Source organism: Danio rerio, chromosome 17 (assembly GCF_052040795.2).
Source record: "Danio rerio strain M-AB ecotype USA chromosome 17, GRCz13ab, whole genome shotgun sequence".
In the NCBI taxonomy this organism is placed as follows: domain Eukaryota; kingdom Metazoa; phylum Chordata; class Actinopteri; order Cypriniformes; family Danionidae; genus Danio; species Danio rerio.
Window position 1 is genome coordinate 34,964,734 of NC_141037.1, and position 19,164 is coordinate 34,983,897.

The following is a 19,164-nucleotide window of genomic DNA, read 5'->3' on the forward strand; positions in this document are numbered from 1 at the left end:
GGGCGGGGTGTGTCGCGGAAGAAATTACAGATCAGGGTGGGTAGGGGTGAGGCGGGCGTGGGGTGTTGTGTGTAAGGTATAATGAGGTGCCATATCTGATTTCAGAGGTTGTTGTTCTAGCACAAATTAACCGACCCTGCTTCCACCCAAATTAGACACTTAAACCAGGGATGTCAAACTCAGTTCCTGGAGGGCCGTAGCTCTGCACAGTTTAGTTCCAACCCTGCTTCAACACACCTACCTGCAAGTTTCAACCTGAAGGACTCAATTAGTTTGATCAGGTGTGTTTAATTAGGGTTGGAACTAAACTGTGCAGAGCTACAACACTCCAGGAACTGAGTTTGACGCCTGTCACCTAAATCATCTAGTCCATGGGTGGGCAAACTCGGTCCTGGAGTGCCAGTGTCCTGCACAGTTTAGCTACATCTCTAATCAAACACACCTGAACATGCTAATTCGGTGTCTTCAAGATCACTAGAAATCTATAAACAGGTATGATTAGAGTTGGAGCTAAAGTGTGTAGGACACCGGCCCTCCAGGACCGAGTTTGCCCACCCCTGATCTAGTCAGAATCTTACTAGACCTAACTTCCAGGCAAGATTGTTGAAATTAAACACCATAGGATATTCTACCTCCAGGAGAAGGATCTGACACCTCTGGTCTAGTCTTTCGATAGCATTCACTATTTAGTGCGATTAATATTTACTATTTAATCTTCTCTATCTCAGGTATTGAGGTTGGCGCATCAGTGACGTTGACTGTGCTGGGGGATGTCCTGCAGTCAGCTGTGAAGAAGTTGCCCGCTTATCAAACTGAGGTTTTTAAGGCTGTTCTAGAGCAGCTGCGCTGGTTTGCAGGACAGCAGATCCGAAATGTTGCAGTATGTTGTTCCTGTAAACAAAAAGTGACACAAAGAGCTTTATATAATTGAATAGACTTGAAAATGACTGCCAGTTAATAACATAACAGTTAATAACATCCACAGTAAAATATAAGTTATTATAAATATATTTACACATTATACATTTCAGCTATTTAATGTATTCTTGCTTTCAGGCTGTTGGTGGAAATATTATGACGGCAAGTCCCATTTCAGACCTCAACCCTGTGTTTATGGCAGCTGGCTGCAAGCTAACAGTGATGTCCAAAGGTACAGAACCCTGTTTTTATTTAGCTCAAGGATCAAAGGTTGTAGCAATGCGCAGTGTAATACAGAATACAGAGCCAGTTTATGTGGAAAATCTGTAGAATTATCTGATTCCGGACTGTGCACTGATTTTACGAATAGTGCTGTTGTAGTCTGAATGTTATGATGGTTATTGCTAATAGGTTTAAAACAAATTAGCAACGCTAACTATACAGTTAGAAGTTACCTGGTGTTTGTTAGCCAAATGGATGATTATGTTACATAGGGTAAGGGTTAAGGATACTGAAAGCTGTGGTAAACAGGACTTTCACAGCACATATTAGCCTAGTAGCATATACTGTAGGGTGTTGACCCAAAATGTTTTGTTGATACTCCAGGTTTCCATGGGATTTTTTTGTTTGTTTTCTTGTTCTGTAGATGTTACGATAGCAGAGAGCAGTTTTATATCAATTAAACCTCTATTGTATATTCTATACAAATATATGTTTGATGTTTAAAGGGGAGAAACGTGTTCTTGAAATGGACGACAAGTTCTTCACTGGTTATCGTAAGACTGCTTTGAAGCCAGAGGAGATTCTTTTGTCCATTGAGATTCCATACACAAAAAAGGTCTGTATATCCATTTAAAACACATTTTGTAGTTGAACTTATCCCAGATAATAACTTTGTCATCCAAAGCCATATGATGTTCTGTCATGTGTTGAATAAAAGGATCTATAAAAATCTATTGATTACACACATCCATATAATGAAACTTAATATCAGTCTGGGTTGTCAATGCCGAAATGGACTTGTGAAGTCATAGCTAATTGTGTGAGAGAGCAAAATATTAATTAGTACTTCATCTCATGTGTGTCTCTGTGTACCACTGAACAACATCATTCTGGATGGAAACAGCATGGTTATTAAATATCACTTTTCATTCAGTCTGATCAATTGGTTTTTTAGGGTCAGTACTTCTCAGCCTTCAAGCAATCCCCTCGCAAAGAGGATGATATCTCTATTGTCACGTGTGGGATGAATGTATATTTCAAGGAGCAATCCAATATAGTACAGAGTGTCCGAATAAGCTATGGAGGAATGGCCCCTGTCACTGTTCTTGCTACGGCCACATGCAACAAGTTGCTTAACAGGTAAATGATGATGTCCAGCTTTCTCATTTTCATGTTTGACTGATGAGCTGAATGAATGCATCAGCTTCACAAAAATCTTTATTTGATTGCAGGCAATGGAATGAAGATCTTCTTGAGGAAGCCTGCAGCTCATTGGCTGAGGAGATGAGTCTATCTCCCTCAGCTCCGGGTGGGATGGTGACATACAGGCGCACATTGACTATCAGCCTCTTCTACAAATTCTTCCTCACTGTCCAGCACAAACTGGCTGTGAGCCTGCAGATGGAGGTTTTTAATTCTGATTACACGTTCAAGATTTTCAAAAAGTGTACACTCTTCTAAGATAGAAAACATCGGTTGTACTCCTAATTACTTAACTGTCAATGACTATTTGTCATTGTTATATATATCTTTAAAGGGTGTTACTGTTGATGACATCCAACCTGAGTTTTCCACTGCTACTGAGCTCTTCCAAGTGGACACACCATCCAGTGTACAGCTTTATCAGGTTAACATAATTGCACATGCAGCAATTATTATTTAATCAGCAATTATCAATTAATGGCATGTGTTGACAAATTGCTTAACTTTGTTTTTTTTGTTTGTTTGTAGGAAGTTCCTCCAGGTCAAAATGAGGATGATGTTGTGGGGCACCCTATCATACATCTCTCTGCTCTTAAACAGGCCACAGGAGAAGCGGTATACTGTGACGACATGCCTTGCTATGAAAATGAGCTTCATTTGGCTTTAGTCACCAGCACTAAAGCTCATGCCCTCATAAAGTTAGTTGAAAAGGATTCATGTCATATTTTTTGAATAATTAGTATTGAGTAGTTTGTAAGAAACAAAATTCTGTCATTATAAACGCACCTTTAATTTGGTCTAATCCAGTATGAAATGTTGTGTACTTTTGGACATAAACTTTGGGAAACCAAATGTGTGTTTTAGTTTCCCATTAATTGCCAAATTCTAGAGATGTGGTCAAGACCAGTTCTTCCAGGACCCAGACAAAGACTAGAGTCCCTATGACCTAGACCAAGACTACAGCCCATAAAACATAGACAAAAAGTATAACCCCTAAAATCACACCAAGACTGCACTCTTCTAAGATCTAGACCAAGACCAGAGACACTAAGGTCCACACAAATCCCTACAAACCAAGACCCAAATACTGGTCTACCCTACGTTCAAAACCTAGACCAAAACAAGAGACCCTAAGACCCAAAATACCCCTTAATACAGAAACCAAAACAAGAGACCCTAAGACCTAGATCACACTTTTAAAACCTAGACTAAAGCCAGACTTCCTAAGACCCAGACTACACACCTCAAGACCCAGTTCAGAATAAGAAACCCTAGACCCAGACCAAAGCTAGAGCCTTTAAGACAAGACCTTAAGGCTAATACTAAGGTTAGTTCACTCTAAGATCCACACCAAGACTAGAGTCTCCTAGGGAAACCCAAACTCAGACCACACCCCTAAAAATCCTTACCAAAACAAGAGACTCAAAGACCCAGACCACACCTCTCAAGACCCAGACCAAAAGAAGAAACCCAGACCACACTTCTTAAAACCTAGAACAATAGAAGAAAACCTAAGACCCAGAATACCCATCAAGATTCACACCAAGACCAGAAACCCTAAGACCCACAACAACACTAGAAACTCTAAAACTATGTCTGGATCCTCTAAGATGCAGGCTAAATCTACAATCAATAAGACCAAGAATTGAGCTCCTAAGACCCAGACTACTAAGACCCAAGACTACTACACTTAAGACTCAGAATACCCCTCAAAACCCAGACCAAAATAATAGACCCTAAGACCCAGACAACACCATTCAAGAACAAGACCAAGACAAAAGTCCTTAAGACTCAGATAAAGATAATAGACCCTACAACTCAGACCAAGACAAGGTTCCCTCAGGCCCAAACCAAGACTAGAGCCTAAAGTCTCAGACCAAGAATTTACCTACTTGATGAATTGGTTACCTGCATTCTTCAAAATATCTTCACTTGTGTTTAACTGAAGAAAAAAGCGAATTCAGTCGCAAAAGGGTAACTAAACTAAAGAGAATTTACTTTTCTAGGTTAACTATGATATACTATGATTTAATACATCCACATTGATTATGTTAAGTTATTTTTATTACTTGTGTCATAAAAAGGTTCAGTGAAACTAGATTGTTGTGATCTAAGACAATGATTATCCATGATTAAGGCTTAACTATGTGTGCATGTTTTATGTTTCTAGATCCATTGACACCTCCAGTGCAATGTCAGTTCCTGGAGTGGTTGCATTTATTTCTGCCAAAGACATCCCTGGAAGTAATATGACAGGACCTGTTGTCTATGACGAGACAGTTTTTGCAGATGATAAGGTGATTTAGTTTAGTGATTGTTCTAATAATAATAAAAAATTCATTACATTTATATAGAGCTTTTCCAGACAAAAGTTTATAAAAGCGGTTCACACATTGGGGGGAATCTCCTCATCCACCACTAGTGTGCAGCATCCACCTGGATGATGCCTTGGCAGCCTTATTGTGCCAGACACACACCAGCTGATTGTTGGAGAGGAGACAGAGTGATGAAGCAAATTTTGATATGGGAATGGTTAGGAGGCCATGATAGACAGAGGCCAGTGGGCAAGTTTGGCCAGCATGCCGGGGTTAAACCCTTACTCTCTTTTGAACGACATCCTTTTTATTATTTTTAACAACCACAGAAAGTCAGGTCCTCGATATAACATTTCATCTGAAAGAGCGCTCACTGAGCAGTATAGAGTCCACTTCACTATACTGGGGCATTAGGACCCACACAGAATGCAGGTTGAGCACCCCCTGCTGGCCTCACTAACAGCACTTCCGGCAGCAACCCAGCTTTCCCATGTGGTCTTGCATCCAGGTACTGACTGGGCGCAGCCCTACTTAGCTTCAGTGGACGACCATGTAAGAGTTGCAGAGAGCTAGCTGCCGGTGTGTTTATACAGGAATATACATATGGCAATGGGCATAGAGTATTGTGCTACAAGCAACAATATGGCAGGATCAGTACAAAGTTAGGGGAAAGAAAAAATAGAAATGAATATCCAGTAGGACATTATATAATTCCACACCTCAAAATATCACAAACAGATGTTTATACTGTGTAGATATGGTGTAATTTTCTATATTTGACTTTAAGGCAGAGAGGTGAGTAAGCTACATTATATTTGTGTCTTAAATGAGGTGTAATGTGTATACGACAGCAGTGATCCTCAACCGTTTTTTCACCGGGGACCGGTCAAGGCTCGACAATTTTACAACATCAACCGTTTTTTCAGAGGAAGATAAACTGACAAAACATTGCTGTTACTCTGATACAAGTTTTATTTATGGAAAAAAATAGGTTTGGGTGTTCATTGTGTGTGAGACAATTAGTTTTACCAAAATACAAGCCAAAGCAGATCGGTCTATTCTTGTCACGTGACTCGCACTCGAGTCGCGGGATCCATTCAGCTGGGTGCGTCTGGTCTAAAAGGCATCCATTGGAAACAAAAATTTTGTGCGGACTCTAGAAAAGACATAATATGCGTTATTTGGGATCTCCATCAGTTTATCTTCTTGCAAAGCTATGGTGGATTCACCTGATTTGATGACAACTAGGTTACAGATTTATTTCTTGGCAGTTTGCGAGTCCTTCATTGGGCCTTTCCCCTTAGCAAAGAAATTTGAAGTCTGTTTCTTACTCATTTTGCTGCTTGTGGGTTACATTTGGGCGCTCAAGTGACCGAAATGTAATCAAGTAAATATGGTCGTTTTTCAAAAAAAAAGAATAAAAAAAGACTTTAAAATAAAAAAGATAATTCAGACTCAGATAATAAATAAAACAGAAATAATTAATGATTTCTTGTGCAGCCCGGTACCAATTGATCCACAGATTAGTACCGGTCCATGGCCCGGTGGTTGAAGACCTGAACAACACTAGCCCTCTAACAAACAGAAAGGTTGTTGGCTAGAGACCAAACTATCTCCTATTCTTCTAAAATATCCACTTCAAGCTCTCTTTTCCAAATTGATCTAAGGTGTGAAGTACAGAACGTGTTATAATAGCACAGGGCCTTCTAGAGAGAAGAAATCAACTTTTGTTTAGCAGGATTTAAAATAGTTTTCTCAATTTACAAAATGTTGCCTTGGTTTTGAGGCTATAGTTTTAAAGACAGTCTGATCCAAATTGTTTACAGAAATTAGCTGTTGTTGACACGTAGATTAACTATAGTCAACAGAATGTCAAAAGAGGACAGTATAAGGATTTCCCATAAGAGACATCTTGCATAGGCAGCTATTTAACTGATTATGACAGCATGTGCCTTTTTGCATAGACGTCTGTTGTTAGTTATGATGCAGTGGATCAGGCGTGAGGCCACCGTAGCGCAATGGCTTTTACATTTGGTTCACAAAACAGAGTGTATCACTTGGAAGTTGTACCAAATGACGCGATGCAGTTGAGACAGACGTTTATTAGTTCCTGTGCAAAATTTCTCACAAGCGTCTCACCTGACTGCATACTGGGCTATACTATGATCAGGCATTTTTTGAATGGCATAATCATTTATTGATCCTTTGACGTGTACCTTAATGGTGGAACATCTCTGATGTGGCAAAGTTAAATGTAATCTTAATCTACATTATACAATATTACTCATTTGCAGCAGAGACCCATATTGCATACTGTTTCCTGAGGAAGCCTCTTTTACTCACAATGAAAAAAATAAAGTTAAATGGGAGATACAGTTAGTCAATTTTCATATTGTCATAGTTAAACACAGACACTGAAAAAAATGGCATCTAATTTTTTGGAAGCAACGAATATTATGTTCTATAACTTCACTTCTGAATAACACGTGCCTTGATAAATATGAGAATATATGTAAACAATATTAACAAAATTTCCCAATCTTTAGATTAGTAGTGTATGTTTGATATGGCTCACATGCATATAATGTGTCCTCAATCTGATCTTTCATACTAGGTCACATGCGTTGGACATATAGTGGGGGCCATTGTGGCGGACACTCAGGCTCATGCTCAGAGAGCAGCCAAAGCAGTGAAGATCAGCTATGAGGAACTGAAGCCTGTCATTGTGACCATTCAGGTCTGTACAGTATTTACTTCCAGGGCTTGACATTACCACTCGCCAAATGTGGGTAGATTTCAGTTGTGGCTGTTAGACAGCTGCTCCCGCTAGCCACTTTGGCAGGTTGAATATTTTTAAATTCTAGTTTTCTTAAAAGTCATGTGCATTAAAAACTAATTGCAATGCTACACCACGAAAGCTCAATGTCTCCTTTGCTTGAGTTCAGTTATTTAATCTTGCGTGGGAGACACTGCTGAATTGGTAAATACCATCGTGCATTCCTCATTACTCACGCTGTGTGCCAATTATTTGGTTTTTATTTATGCATTAGCATTGGCTTTGTGTGTAATCTACTCATGCAAATACTTAATTTATGCTTTTGGTGTGAACCCAGCATAAGACCAGTAGAGAAGGAAGGAATCTGATTATGAAAGATGGTTATGATATTTATAATATATCTGTCTTTCATTCACTCATAAAATGTTAATTAGATTTTTATGAATTGTAATGAATTATCCAAACATGTTTTTTTTTTTTGTATTTTACTGCAGAGATTATTCTACTCCACAGCACTATATTTACTGCTTTTGTAATAACTATTTTAATAAATTTTTATTTTTAACAAATAGTTTCTAGTTAAATAAATAAACAAATATATATATATATATATATATATATATATATATATATATATATATATATATATATATATATATATATATATATATAATTCATTCATTTTCTTGTCGGCTTAGTCCCATATATATATATATATATATATATATATATATATATATATATATATATATATATATATATATATATATATATATATATAAAATATAGCATCTTTCCCGTTTACACTTTTAATTGTGTATTGATTACAAATTCCTTTATTTATATATGGTATGACCGGTAGTGTATGTATTTGCCAAGACTATAGAATACACAAAACATGTAACCCATTAAGTTCTGAATGGAAAAAACAGTCTATGCCATAGACTCTATGGGGAAAAAGTGTAACGGCCAATATGGTGAACGAAGCCCCGCCTTCTAATACAGGAGCCAATAATTGATTGCTATACATTGACAATTCTCTAGGGAGGGGCTCAGACTGAACATGAGTTTAACTAGATTCTGTGTGATTCGATTATTTAGAAATGAAACTACAGAGATAGTTATTGTTAAATATTCCTAATATGAAATTTAATCATAAGCTTGGCAAGCAATTTTAGAGAGTTTGACGATTCCTGATTGAAACTGAATGCTCGAGCCTACTGCCTAAAAGGCATTTTATAGATGGCTGCCAAGTGAAATGACTTACCTGAAAGGGACTTTAGTATTAGTCAACATTTAAACTGGATCAAAAAAGATCTGTATCAAAGATGTCCTAAGAAAAGAACGAGTGTTTAGGTTATAAGTCAAATTTTATGAAATGTTTTGATCCACTTCAAATGCTGCCTGCTGTATACCAGCTGTGTATACCATATTATGCATATTATAATGTGGGTGGTCACAGGAGTTTTAAATGACCTAGATCAAGTTAAATTACTTAAAATTAAGTCATTTTGCATGCCAACATCAATTTTAAGCATATTAAATGTATTTTCCTAACAACATAATTGTGGCTAGTGAAAATGCAGAGGGGCTAGTAACTTTGAAATCTACTAGCTTAAGTGGCTGGTAAGCAAAAAAGTTAATGTCAAGCCCTGTTTACATCACACACTTAAAAATGACATTTGCTGTTTGTTCAAACTGGTTATTTAAAATGAGCTGAAATAACACAATTTTTTGAGGGCTTTTTGTGACAACTTCATTATTTTATGTTCAATCCACTTAAATGTACACTTAAATTAAGCTAACTTAAATCCTTCATTCTTTCCCAACACAAATTTGAATGGAATTTGTATTCAACACGATTGTATGGAACCCAGGATTCTGCTTTTGGCAGACACTTTTATCCAGGGCCGGAGTGGGACTCCTTTTCAGCCCTGGAGTTTCAAGCCTCAGACCGGCCCACCTCAGTTCACGACTGACTATATTAAAATAAGGTCATTTCCAAATCAGTTTCTAATGACACTATCACGTCTTTTTTTTTTTTTTTTGAGAAAACAGCTGCTTTAGAACTTCAAATGTTCATCAACCCTAACAGTATCATATGTCTTAACAATAAATATAAAAAAATAAATTACTCAGACGAGGAACGAACCCGGGTCAGCGACGTCGCAATCTAACGTGCTAACCACTGGACCACAACAGCAATAAATTGAGTAATGACTCATCTGAATCATATCATCATTAACCTGTAGGCTGCATCTTGCTAAAAAAAATACAAAATAGATAAAAAAAAAGCAGAGCTGCGGTAAAATAATGAATAAAAAGGCTGTGGTCAAGTAAATAAATAAATTAATTAAAAAAGTGTGACTGCTGAGAGCAACAGATTCTGGAGCTGGGGACACCGGCCCTCGCGGCCAAAAAACAGACCGGCCCACCGGGAATTCTCCCGGTCCTCCCGATTAGCCAATCCGGGCCTGCTTTTATCCGAAGCATGTATCCAATAAATTAACATGGATATTCTTAGGGCTAAAATAGGACTCAAAACCACTGATCTACATTATTTGAATGAGAAAAATAATGGTCACATGCTCTGACCTTTCACCCTTGCTTAGTGGTTTTTCTGCTGTCATTATTGCATAACCAGATTTTTCAAGGTTTTCAGGGAAATGGCTTGTAGTTCACAAATACATAACACATGGAGAGATAAGCTTGTCTGCTTTGCTAACATGTTTGCGTTCACTCTTTCAAACAGGATGCTATTAACAACAAGTCATTCTTCGAGCCAGTTAGAACTATAGAAAAAGGAGATGTTGCACAAGGATTTAAAGACTCTGATCACATCCTGCACGGTATTTATACATCTATATTTTATTCCAAATCATAACGATACACTGCATTCTTCTGAAAAACATATACCTAATAAAAAGATTACACATTATGTTTATTGATGAAACAGTATGTAAATCAATAGTAGATCTGCAGTTTTCTTTGCCACCATTTGTATCACGGTCAGACCTGCTTATTCTATAGGTGAGATGCACATTGGAGGGCAGGAACAGTTTTATCTGGAGACTAACTGCACACTGGCTGTCCCTCGTGGAGAGGATGGAGAAATGGAGCTGTTTGTGTCGACACAGTCGGCCTCCAAGACACAAGTAAATACACAAAACATTCAGTCTTTTTAGGATTTAGTGTAGGATAGTAATTCCGATCCACATCAATACAATCATAGAATCAAAACAGAGAGATCCCAGCAGGCAGACAACATCATAAGACGTGTAATATTAGGTTAGATTTTGGTCATGATGTTAGGTGACTAAGGCGGATGATATTGGTTATCTAATTTTAAAATAGTATTAATGCAAAATATAACGTTGATTGGACTGTCCTGATGCACATGTTCTGCTGTGTTTGGCCCAGGCTCTGGTGGCTAAAGCTTTAGGTGTTCCTGCTAATCGGGTGGTGTGTCGTGTGAAAAGAATGGGTGGAGGATTTGGAGGGAAAGAGAGTCGAAGCACCATTCTATCCACTGTGGTTGCTGTTGCCGCACAAAAGTAGAATTTCACAAATAAATAGTCATTTAATGTTAAGGATGAACTTTTAGTGTAGGTTAAACATACTGTTTTATGTTTTTCCTTTAGGGTTAAGTGCCCGGTTCGCTGCATGTTAGATCGTGATGAGGACATGCTGGTCACAGGTGGCCGCCATCCTTTCTTTGGACAGTACAAGGTAAAAGTATATACAAGTTAACCAGATATTGTCCATGTCCTGATTGGACTTTAATGAAGCTCTTTTGCTTTGTAACATCATGTTTAGGTGGGTTTTATGAAGAATGGAAGAGTGATGGCACTTGAGGTGACGCTCTACAGCAATGCAGGCAATTCACTGGACCTGTCATTGTCAGTGAGTGCTTTTGAATGTCCTAAAAGTTTTGAACGTCTGACACCCCCCCTAGTGGTCAATAAGACTCATTACATATTCCCACTAACGCTGCTGACCCACAGTGGTGTAAAAGAGTTTAAGCATATTTCATAAATTATGTATTCCAAAGCACAGTATTAATATATATATAAATATATTATACATATTAATATAGTATTATAGTATATATATTATTAGTTTTATAGTATTAATATATATATATATATATATATATATATATATATATATATATATTATTAGTATTATAGTATTAATATATATAATATTAATATAGTATTAAAGTATTAATATATATATATATATATATATATATATATATATATATATATATATATATATATATATATATATATATATATATATATAGTATTATAGTATATATAGTATTAATATATATATATATATATATATATATATATATATATATATATATATATATATATATATATATATATATATATATCCTGGAGGGCCGCAGCTCTGCACAGTTTTGCTCCAACCCTAATCAAACATAGCTGATCCAAATAATCAGGGTTTCTAAAGACTATTAAGCATGTGTGAGCTGGAGGGGGTTGGAGATAAACTATGTAGAGCTGCGATCCTCCAGGAATTGAGTTTGAGACCATTAGTTTAAGGGACAGTTCAACCAAAACCAAAAATTCAAGTCATCAAATTTTACTTAGCCGCGTTTTTAACAAACCTGTTTGTGTTTTTTTCTGCTGAATAAAAAAGTTATTTTGAAAAATGTGACCATTGACGTTTGTAGTATTTGTTTTTAATTCTTTGGAAGTCAATGGTTTCAGGTTTTTAACAATTTTTAAAATGTCTTCTTTTGTGTTAAAGAGAAATAGGAAAGGTTTGAAACCACTTGAGGGTAATATTGGTATTTTTTTAAGGTGAACATGTGAGATAAATCTGGCACATGGTGGTAGATTCCTTAGTTATCTGACAAATCCCATTTACCTTTCCAATTTTCATTACTGTCATGATGGCAAGTCTTTCTAAAGTGACCCAAACCCTCTGCACTTTCAGAAATAATGGTACAGAAGCTGTCACTGAGGCAGTACCATTTCTAAATGTATATATTTGTACCTGAAGGGTTCATAATGTAAAGTAATGTGTATTCATATAGCACATTTATCATGTATGGCCATACACCAAAAGTGCATCACAATCATGAGGGGGTCTCACCACACCACAATCTGTGTGCAGCATCCACTTGGATGATGCGACAGCAGCCACAAGACAACGTCGCTAGTTACTATACACCAGCTGTTGACGGAGTGGAAAGATGGTGATAGAGCCAATTCAGTGGATGGGGATGATTGGGAGGCCATGATGAGTAAGGGCCAAGAGGGAATTTAGCCAGGACACTGGTGTTACACCCCTCCGCTTTATGAGAAGCGCCATGGGATTTTTAATGACCACAGAGAGTCAGGACCTCAGTTTAACGTCTCAACCGAAAGACGGCGCCCACAGACAGTATAGTGTCCCCTTTACTTTTACTGGGGCATTAGGACTCACAGAGACCACAGGTTGAGCGCCCCCTGCTGGCTTCACTAACACAACTTCCTACAGCAACCTAGTTTTCTCTTGTGGTCTCCCATCCAGGTACTGACCAGGCTCAGCCCTGCTTAGCTTCAGTCAGTAACCAGTCTTGGGCTGAAGGGTGATATGGCTGTGGCTTATAATGGTACCTCAAAGGCACTTCTAGGCACTAATCTGCACCTTTGAGGTACCACTGTGGACTCTTTGGGTACAAAATATGTATCTTTAAAAAGGTACTGCCCCAGTGGCAGCTCATGTACCTTTATTTCTCAGAGTGTGGCAGCAGATTTTTCATGCAAATAGACTAGACTTGATCATTACAAAGAAGTTGATCATTACAAATCTGTGATTACGTGACTATCATTATATATCATCCTGTGGCTGAAGATGTGCTGACAGGGCCGGCACGTCCATAGAGCCGACGTAGGCAGTCGCCTAGGGCAGCAGAATACAGAGGGTGGCATCCCCGACACAACTCTTACCTCTCCCGCCCTCAGTTATATCCGCGTCTAGGGCGGCGTCCGCGACACTACCCTCACCACCCGCGCCCTCAGTTATATCCTCATCTAGGGCGGCGTCCACGACACTACCCTCACCACCCGCATCCTCAGTTATTTCCGCGTCTAGGGCGGCAGAATAGGGAGGGTGGCTAATTTTGATCACTGTGTTTTTCATGAAATAATGGGTCTTCCTTGAAGTCTCTTGGCTATTTTGTAAAATACAGTTCTACTAGCATGATATAGTCACAACTTTCCTTCCAAAAAAGCAACAAAAAACAGAACAAAAAAAAAAAAAAAACAGAGAAGAATACATTATTTCTGGGGGAAAAAATAAAAGTTTATAAATAGTCCTCTAATTAAGTTCTCAGCTACTGTGCCCCTTGCTGTTAGAATCAGCTTCCAGAAATGATCAGATGTGCTCCAACATTATGCACATTCAAATCAAGACTTAAAACACATCTGTTTAGCTGTGCCTTTACTGAATGAGCATCGGCAGATCACACTATAGTCTTTCTTTACTTCTTTATTTCCTGTAAAACCTGTTTTAACACATTTTATTCTGTTGTTAATATTTTTGTTGTTTTTGTTTGTTATAAATATATTTTATGTTTCTTTTATTCTTGTTTATGTAAAGCTCTTTGAATACCATTGTGTATGAATATAAATAAATTTGCATTTGTCTTGCCTCTGGTCTCCACTGTAAACATCAGTTGTGTTTCTCAATACACAGATCCTGGAGAGGGCGCTGTTCCACATGGATAACTCCTACAACATTCCTAACATTTGTGGCACAGGCTACATGTGTAAAACCAACCTGCCGTCTAATTCTGCATTCAGAGGCTTTGGTGGGCCGCAGGGCATGATGATCGCAGAGAGCTGGATGAGTGATGTGGCCTTGAGCTGCGGTCTGCCTGCTGAAGAGGTTCAAACCGAATAATTATTTCTCCCGCAGTCCAGACACATGTACACAAATGTTTCACAATCCTCTGCTGCTTCCAGGTGAGGAGGATGAACATGTATAATGAGGGAGATCTCACACACTTTAATCAACGTCTGGACCAGTTCACCATCGCTCGCTGCTGGGAGGAGTGCATGCAGCTCTCAGACTTCAACAAGCGCAAGGATGCTGTGGAGCAATACAACAGGTCAGAAAAAAAAACATAATTTTAGATAAGTGTAGTAGAAATAATATTATATAAAGAATTATCATAACAATATAGTTAATTATGTGTTATTTTACAGTTCTGTGCAAATATCTAAAGGCCATCATTAGCTTTAGCAATGGGAAAAACTGTCATGAACAGGCCGGGTTCAGAGACCTAAATTTTATAGAGCATGGAACTACCTGAACAGAGGGGAAAATCTAAATCCGGGTTGGAGGAATAACTAACTGAATTCTAAATAAACTAATCTCCATTAATTTAATCCTAATGAAAAGGCCAAAAGATAAATATATCTTGTCATTACAACTTTGCTAAAGAAGGCTAAATCAAGGCTTTTGCATAAAATTATATTATTCATTCATTCATTCATTAATTTATTTATTTTCTTTTCGGCTTAGTTCCTTCATAAGTCAGGGGTCGCCACTGTGAAATGAACCGGCAAATTATCCAGCAAATGTTTTACGCAGCCCTGACTCGAATCAGTGACCTTCTTGCTGTGAGGTGATAGCGCTACCCATGGTACCATCGCCCTGCCCATATTATATTATATTATATTATATTATATTATATTATATTATATTATATTATATTATATTATATTAATTATATTATATTATATTATATTATATTATATTATATTATATTATATTATATTATATTATATTATATTATATTATTATATGTTCAATAATTTTCTTTTCAGCTTAGTCCCTTTATTAATTTGGGGTCGCCACAGCGGATTGAACTGTCAACTTATCCAGCATATTTTACACAGCAGATGCCTTTCCAGCTGCAACCCATTGCTGGGAAACATTCACACACACTCATTCACACACATACTGTACACTACGGACAATTTAGCTTACCCCAATTCACCTATACTGCATGTCTTTGGACTTGTGGGGGAAACCGGAGCACCCGGAGGAAACCAACGTGAACGTGGGGAGAACATGCAAACTCCACACAGAAACGCCAACTAACCCAGCCGAGGCTCAAACCAGTGACCTTCTTGCTTTGAGGCGAAAGTGCTACCCACTACGCCACCGTGCAGCCAATATTGTATTATATTATATTATATTATATTATATTATATTATATTATATTATATTATATTATATTATATTATATTATATTATATTATATTATATTATATATTATTGCTGTTGGTTATAAAAACATTTCTGAGCTTGTAAAATAATAGTAACAAAAAGATAATAGATATAGGTAATAGATTTTTAAAAGAAATTCTTAATTATTAACAAAGTGTATAAACAAAAACTATTTAATGTTTACTTTGCTGTAAAATCATGTACTGTACAACTGTACATTATAAATTTTCAGTGTCAAAAGAACAGTATTACTGCTGCCATAGTTATCTAAAAGTGTTAAAATATTGTTTCATTAAAATCAAGTTAAAATCAATAATGGATGAGGATGACACACTAATCTAGCTCGAAAGGTTGTAGTTCACCCAAAACTAAAAATAAAATTCAATGGCTAACAGCCATCTTAGTCTGAAAATTATATGTACATACACAACAAAATGTACACAAATGGCTTCTGACGATACACTGTAAACCCCTCTGTAGTCGATACTAAAAATATTAAGTTCATATAACTTTACATTACTTAAAATACCAAGTGTTGGCATCAATACTTAAACAGGTATGTTCAACTTACTCATTAGGCAGCAATAGTTAACATTTGAATTTTTTTTATAGAATTCACCATGTCTCTGTTTAAATGATTAATTTCACTTGAAATTCTGCCTTGACAACCACGCTGATTGGTCAGTATATGTTATATGACACAAGGTGGTCATTTTGCTTGTGATGCTGAATTTCGCTGAAGCGCAACAGGACAGAGGCACTACCTGAACACATCTGACCCACCCTATACATGCAGGAGCGACACAGTGGCACAGTGGGCAGTTCTGTCGTCTCACAGCAAGAAGGTCATTGGATTAAGTCTCAGCTGGGTCAGGGACTGTGTGGAGTTTGCATGTTCTCCCCATGTTGGTTTCCTCCAGGTGCTCTGGTTTCCCCCACAAGTCCAAAGACATGTGCTGTAGGTGAATTGGGTAAGTTAAATTGTCCGTAGTGTATGTGTGTATATCCTGGTCCTCCAGGTTGGGGGTTGAGCGATGGCCTAACAATCCATCTTAACTCAATTTTAGTTGTCGATTTCCCATTACTCAAACGAACTGAGAGAATCACTTTGCTCAAATCATTTGAGTAGTCTCAAATTAAGGTTTACAGTCTACATTGAGGCCATTTGAAGCAAAACGAATGATTTGTAAGAGAAACGTAACAGTATGTTTTATACATTTACAATATAATGACCTTGCACATACTGCAGAGTGTTGTGAATTACTTCAGGACTGTTTGCCAAAGCTAAAGACAATAATGAAATAAATAATGTACAGATCCTTGCTCAGACCAATTGTTTCACTTTATAAAACCTCAGCTTCAGCGTTTCCACCGCAAATACTGCAAAGCTTGGTGGGTAAGAATTGCTGTAACTTTTTGTAATGCAGGCATCACCGCTGGACCAAGAGAGGGCTGTCCATCATTCCCACCAAATTTGGCATCAGCTTTACTGCTGTTTTCCTCAACCAGGTCAGCTTCCATCCTCTCAGACTTAAACTTATGATTAGAAAGAGGTGATTGTGTTCATGTATGTGACAGATATTTCTGATTCAGGCAGGGGCATTGGTACATGTGTACTCAGATGGATCTGTACTGCTAACTCATGGTGGAACAGAAATGGGGCAAGGTCTGCACACAAAAATGGTCCAGGTAATGCAAAGTAAACACTTAACAAAAAAAAAAAATATATATATATATATATATATTTATATATGTATATATATATATATAGATATCGTTTTGATCACAATTCATGTTGATTTTAATGTGTTGTGTTGTTTAGGTGGCTAGTAAAACTCTTGAAATCCCCTGCACAAAGATTCACATCACAGAGACCAGCACTAGCACAGTTCCCAACACCAGCCCTACGGCCGCATCCGCCTCCTCTGACCTCAACGGGATGGCCGTCTATGTAAGCCTCATTCAACAGATATTCACTCTTTTTTTAATGAACACTCTGCAGTTCACGAGTTTAGGGTCAGTAACATATAGTAATTTATAGTAAAAATACCATAGTGTTTTTGTAATATACTTCAGTAAAGTCTATCGTACTGCATTTATTATGTTATTTACCATTAATTTTTAATGAAGGGAATAATATGCTGTAGTATTTCTTATCATGAACTGAAAAACTGTAATAAACACTGTAGAATACGTAATACACAGTTTTATTACATTAAACTGTGGTGTTCTAGTATAATATACTGTATACATTGTAGTCACTAGTACAGTGTTGAGTTGTTCAAACTACTATAGATGCTGTATTACTACAGCAACTATAGAATTCCCACAACTGATTCATTCAAGTATTTTACTATAGTATGGTTTAAAAAATTATAACATTATAGTATTTGCTATAAATTACTACAGAGTAATACTATAGAGTAATACAATTCATTTTAAAGGAATGAAATAATATGCTGTAGTTTTACCTATAGTGAACTGTAAAACTGTAATAAATACTGTACAATACTTTAATACATTAAACTGTGGTGTTGTAGTGAAATATATGGTATATCGTGTAGTTGTAGAAACTAGTACATTTTTGGGTTGTTTAAATTATTGTAAATGTAGTATTACCACAGCAGCTGTAGAATTTAGACAACCAATATATTATTTTAATATAGTATAGCACTATAACACTATATTATTTTCTAGAAATTACAATAAAAATAAATCATGTGAGCTCTATCTGATAGCATGCAAAGTGCTGGAAATGTGCATAATGAAAGTTAATCCTTATCTAGCACAGCATAATGTTTCTTTTTCAACTTTGCAACTAATGCCCAGTTTAGCTGTGATGTCACAGTAATACATTACAGTTTAAACATATTAAATTTTAATTCAATTTGTATTATATTTTTATGTAACTGAAGTGTTAATTTATCCTCAATGATATATTGTGTTATTAATTAATTACCCTCATGTTGTTTTAAACCCCTGAGACCTGAGCTCTCTGATCCTCCATAGACAGCAATCATCCCGAGTCTTTTAAAGTGCAGAGCAATACCAAAATTATCTTCAAAACTGATTGACCATATGCTTCTATGTTCTATGTGAATATTACGAGCTATGAAAATTCTGTGCGCACTTTATTTTTGTGTACACTTTAAACTTTATTCAACAGTTTCTTCTGCTCTGTGCCATTATCCATTTGTTAAGTCGTGACATATAAAATACTTTATCCGGGTCCGAGTCGCCAAAATATTAGTTTGACCACTTTTAGTCCTTTGACATATTAAAGTTGATTTTATATAAAATCATATTGAACACATCAGTCTCTGGACTTGCTGGATCACAGACACCAATATTTTAACAGTTTATAAAAAATGAATCACTGTCTGGCCCTCTGATATTAGGCTTGGTTTTATATATATATTGTGATCATGATTTCCGAAAGTGTTACATTGCTTTGTAACCATTTATTAC

At 36.8% G+C, this 19,164-nt stretch overlaps 1 protein-coding gene across 1 annotated transcript in view; it reads left to right on the top strand.

Moving 5' to 3' along the window:
• The window catches only part of xdh (xanthine dehydrogenase), a 35,754-nt gene that overhangs the window by 9,298 nt on the left and 7,292 nt on the right, over positions 1–19,164 (top strand). Inside the window, exons 11-29 of the mRNA XM_087290750.1 lie at positions 729–880; positions 1,057–1,150; positions 1,647–1,756; positions 2,096–2,280; positions 2,373–2,547; positions 2,678–2,767; positions 2,872–3,041; positions 4,514–4,640; positions 7,273–7,395; positions 10,187–10,283; positions 10,465–10,589; positions 10,855–10,988; positions 11,076–11,163; positions 11,251–11,337; positions 14,155–14,346; positions 14,424–14,569; positions 17,124–17,205; positions 17,290–17,385; positions 17,519–17,647. Coding sequence (XP_087146876.1) covers positions 729–880; positions 1,057–1,150; positions 1,647–1,756; positions 2,096–2,280; positions 2,373–2,547; positions 2,678–2,767; positions 2,872–3,041; positions 4,514–4,640; positions 7,273–7,395; positions 10,187–10,283; positions 10,465–10,589; positions 10,855–10,988; positions 11,076–11,163; positions 11,251–11,337; positions 14,155–14,346; positions 14,424–14,569; positions 17,124–17,205; positions 17,290–17,385; positions 17,519–17,647 — 2,402 coding nt within the window. The remainder of the gene's footprint in view (positions 1–728; positions 881–1,056; positions 1,151–1,646; positions 1,757–2,095; positions 2,281–2,372; positions 2,548–2,677; positions 2,768–2,871; positions 3,042–4,513; positions 4,641–7,272; positions 7,396–10,186; positions 10,284–10,464; positions 10,590–10,854; positions 10,989–11,075; positions 11,164–11,250; positions 11,338–14,154; positions 14,347–14,423; positions 14,570–17,123; positions 17,206–17,289; positions 17,386–17,518; positions 17,648–19,164) is intronic.